This window comes from Bison bison, unplaced genomic scaffold (genome assembly GCF_000754665.1).
Source record: "Bison bison bison isolate TAMUID 2011002044 unplaced genomic scaffold, Bison_UMD1.0 scf7180017864171, whole genome shotgun sequence".
Taxonomy (NCBI): domain Eukaryota; kingdom Metazoa; phylum Chordata; class Mammalia; order Artiodactyla; family Bovidae; genus Bison; species Bison bison.
This window is the reverse complement of record NW_011494743.1, coordinates 3,940,038-3,944,561: the sequence shown is the minus strand read 5'-3', so window position 1 is coordinate 3,944,561 and position 4,524 is coordinate 3,940,038. Positions and strand designations below refer to the sequence as shown.

The 4,524-nt window shown below is 50.8% G+C and overlaps 1 protein-coding gene across 1 annotated transcript in view; it reads left to right on the top strand.

Moving 5' to 3' along the window:
* Nucleotides 1-980: 980 nt before the first annotated feature.
* Nucleotides 981-4,524, top strand: part of LHFPL4 (lipoma HMGIC fusion partner-like 4) — a 30,276-nt gene continuing 26,732 nt past the window's right edge. Inside the window, exon 1 of the mRNA XM_010842070.1 lies at nucleotides 981-1,386. Coding sequence (XP_010840372.1) covers nucleotides 981-1,386 — 406 coding nt within the window. The remainder of the gene's footprint in view (nucleotides 1,387-4,524) is intronic.

Sequence of the window (4,524 nt, the reverse complement as noted above, 5' to 3'; positions counted from 1 at the left end):
CCCCCGGCCGCAGCCTCCGCGCGCGTCCGGCCTGGGCGCGGGGCAGCCGCCCCCCACCCCCCACTCCCGGCCCTACTGGGGCCCGGCCGCTCCCCCGCGCCCCGGCGACGGCCCCCTGCCCCTTACCCACTAACTCGCGGCCCGGGCTGCCCGCCGGCCCCGGTCCGTCGTCCCCTTGGCCTGGAAAACCTCTCTCCCTAGCCCTGGCGCGCCAAACCTAGGCTCCCCTCAGCCTCCATCCAGCCCTGTCTTCTGAGGGACCCTCCCACCCCCCCGCCCCGTGTTCAGACCCTGCAGTCCCGGTCCCCCGATGTTCCTCTAGCCTCATCCTGGTTCTTGCACTTCGCCCTCCCTGTCCCAGCCCCCATATCACCTTCCCAGTCCCCTAGTACTTGCCCCGTATATCCCCTTCTTACCTTCTCATGGAAGCGCCCACCTCCCTCTCCACAGACCCCTTTTAGACACCCAATACCAGACCTCCTTTTACCCCTAATACCAACCCCCAAATTCCCTTCCGACCTCCCTGTAAAACCCCTCAGCCAATTCTTCAGTACCGGACCACAGCCTCCATTCCATCTCCCCACGATCCCCTCTTACTCCGCCAATACTAGTCCCCAAGCCCCCTCCCCAACTCCACCATAACCACTTTCTAGCACTCCCCCCAGCTCCCATATTCTCATTCCAGCCCCCTCATCCCAGCCCCCCAACTTTCACATGGCCTCTTCCTAGGTCCCCGAATTGGAGATCTTTGCCAGTCTCCCCCTACCCCGACACCTCCCCAGTACTCTCCTGACCCCCTAGCTCCTTCAAACCAGCCCCCGGGTCCACTCAGCTCCGCCTCAAGCCCCGCCCTCGCGGGTACCTTGGCTCAGGGCCGCTTCTCGCGTGCGTCCCCAGCTCCCGCCCGGCAGCCCGGCGGTCGGTCCCGGGCCGGCGGCCCCCGCCAGCCGCCGCCGCCGCCGGCTCCGCCCCCGGGCACCATGCTGCCCTCGCAGGAGGCCTCCAAGCTCTACCACGAGCACTACATGCGGAACTCGCGGGCCATCGGCGTGCTATGGGCCATCTTCACCATCTGCTTCGCCATCATCAACGTGGTGGTCTTCATCCAGCCCTACTGGGTGGGCGACAGCGTGAGCACCCCCAAACCTGGCTACTTCGGCCTCTTCCACTACTGTGTGGGCAGCGGGCTGGCGGGCCGAGAGCTCACCTGCCGCGGCTCGTTCACCGACTTCAGCACCATCCCGTCCGGCGCCTTCAAGGCGGCCGCCTTCTTCGTGCTGCTCTCCATGGTGCTGATCCTCGGCTGCATCACCTGCTTTGCGCTTTTCTTCTTCTGCAACACGGCCACGGTCTACAAGATCTGCGCCTGGATGCAGCTCTTGGCAGGTAGGGGAGGGGCGGGGGCGGGACCCCTGAAACAGACGCCGAGGACGGGGCTCTTTTCTTCCGAGACCCCTTTTTGAAGGAGTCAGAGAGAGATTCTGCTCCTCTGTCTAAAGACACACCTCCTTCACTGACTCTCAGTAGCCACAGGGGAGGGGATTCTATGAGAGAGACACGTTGGGGCAGAGGGCAGAGGCTTAGAGCTGAGTCTATAGGTTTGTGTGCTTGGATGTGGGAAGATTGCGTTTATTGATGTGTTAAGCATTTTGTCTGAGTTTCTGAGGGTCTCTGAGAGTCTCTTTTGGCTGTCTTAGGGGGAAATAATTGTCTGAAAGAGGAGTTACTCTATATGTGAGCGATTTCTGTTGCACTGAAAAAAAGCATGAGATGGGGAATCAAGAGCTCTGACTTTGACCTTTAACTTGCTTATGTTATCAACTTCGATGTTTCACTTTACTTCTCTGAGGCTCTGTTTTCTCATCTGTAAAACAGTGGAGAAGATTCCAAATATGCATGAAAAAGTATTTTGTAAACTATGAAGTGCTGCGAAAAGATGAGGGGGGTTGGAGAAGGCTGTCTATTGTGTCTATCTAGTGTTTGAAATGTGGGTGGTTGACAACACCTGGAAACATGGGTCTCTGGGGGGCAAGTCTCCAGCACCCCCTACCCCAAAGGCAGAAAGGGTTCTGGTGCCATGCCTAGTGAGAATGAGTCTCTGGGGACTCTCTGAAATGTTTGGCTCAGACAGACACCTTGCCCTAAAGACCAGAGAAGGGCCTTTTGGGAGTAGGAACTGCTGAGACAGTTTTCCAGGATCCATTAGAGACTCCCTCCCCCCATCCCTGCCTACCTTTCAATCGAAGACAGATTTTGAAGATTCAGCAGCTTGGGTATTTGCCTCATTGCAGGCAGGGAAGAGAGTTTGGCTGGGGAAAATGGGGCCAGGATATGGCAGGGATATGGAGAAGGAAGACAGATGAAGATTTGGTGAAGGAAAAAGCTTAGAGCATTCCAGGGTTGAGAAAGAAAAGGGAAAATGTGATGCTTATGCAGCTAAGATGGTTTTTAAAAATAAGTATCTCAGGATATTCAACAAGTGTCAGCCCCTTCAAAAGAGACCTCCTGTAGGTGTTCTGTCACTTGCTGATGATTCCACTGCTTAAAACACTGTAAGGAATTGTCTTTGGATTGTGAGGCATATGCTCTTGAACATTGTCATGGAGGGAAAACTACCATCTTTTCAAGGAGGTCTCTGGTTTTTGGAAATGGCCAAGTGTAGAAAACACAGGAGGTGATCAAATTGAGAATGGTCACTGGAGATGAAGGTCAAGGTGTGAAAGCAAAATCAGGAGACTGGTTTGCTTGCTCAGGAGGACTGTTACAAATGCTTGGAGGAATTATGGGCTCATTGGAAGAACTAATCAAGCTCTCAAAAGGACTGCCTTGCAGAAGTCAGCATTTATTCAGTATGGACATTCTGGTGGGCTTGTTTCAAGTCCATCTCACTACAATCAACTTAGACAGAGGTCTTTTAAGATTCTGGGGAAAATGAGAAAGGAGAATTGTAGGATGTGTGTGGGGGTATCTGTCAATTCCCATAAAGTGATTTCCATTCTACTCTTATAAGGTGAGCCAGAAAGAATATAAACTCAACTGGAACTCCCATTTCCTGAACCTTAATTTGTAGTCTGCAGATGGGTTGTTGACCTATTGCTCCTCCAATTCTCTGTAATCCATGTGGGTTTAATCTTGGGGATTTGATGAACTATCCAACAACCCCACGTAAATATAGAATTTCAGGGATCTGAGAAATCAGCTTCTTTGAACCCTGCCTTCTTCCACTCCTGTCTTAGAGGAAACTGAGCCTGGAGAAGTGAAGGTCACACAGCCGGTAATAGAGTAAACTAGGCTTGACTCCTGGCCCAGTGCTCTTTCCCTTGTCTTACTGCTGCACTCCAAAGGTGGTTATCAGAGTTGAGCAGTTCATTCTATCTGACTTAGAGATTTCTGAGCTCTGGGCAAGTGATTGATTCACTCTGCCTAATAAAGGGCAGGGGCTGGAGCACTGGACTACTCGTCATGGCATTGTGCTGGGGGGTGTGTGTGTATCTTAGCTAATTCTGCCTGTGACTCACCATGCAGTGTTAAGCAACCATTTTTAGCTTAAATCTCAGTTTTCTCATCTGTACAATGGGGGACTAATCAGTGAGATTAGTGGATTTAAAATATGTCTTTCAGCCATGTGGGGTTCCTAGAATACCTCTTTCACTAAGATCATTCTACTTAGAAAGGGAGAAATCAGTCATCCTCAGAGAAACTGCAGAGAAGAAGAGGACCTTGTTTGTATCACATAAGAAGTAGAGAGCCTTCTCTGGCAGTCCAGTGGTTAAGACTCTGTGCTTCTACTGCAAGCAACATGGGTTCAATCCCTGGTTGGGGAACTAAGATCCTGCATGCCATGCAGCAAAAAAAAAAAAATTAGAATGCCTGTTGTATAGTTTTTGTTCAAGTGAACATTTACTCAGGTTGTTTGTTTGTTTTTGTTTTTGGCTGCATTATGAAGCATGTTGGGTATTAGTTCCCCTCCTAAAGATAAAACCCCTACCCCCTGCATTGAGAACATAGAGTCTTAACCACTAGACTGCCAGGGAAGTCCCTTTACTTAAATATTTTAGAGTCTTCTGAGTGCAGAGCACTGGACCATTGGGAAAACACAAAGAGATATTTATTCCCTTCTGTATTTCTCACCTGCTCAGTGAACATCCTTCTGCTAGGTGCTGCAACACTGAGATCAACTCTGACCGCAAGGCTCCTAGGTCGAATAGCACAATCTCTGCTCACAGGAAGCTTACCGTCTAGCTGAATCACTATATTGGTCAGCACTCTCTCAGTGAAGTGACAGAAAGCCAACTCAAGCTGACTTAAGTAAATTAAAATCAGGTAAAGGGGGTAGATATGCAGATGACACCACCCTTATGGCAGAAAGCAAAGAACAAAAGAGCCTCTTGATGAAAGTGAAAGAGGAGGGTGAAAAAGTTGGCTTAAAACTCAATTCAGAAATCTAAGATCATCCCATCGCTTCATGGCAAATAGATGGGGAAACAATGGAAACAGTGACAGACTTTATTTTCTTGGGCTCCA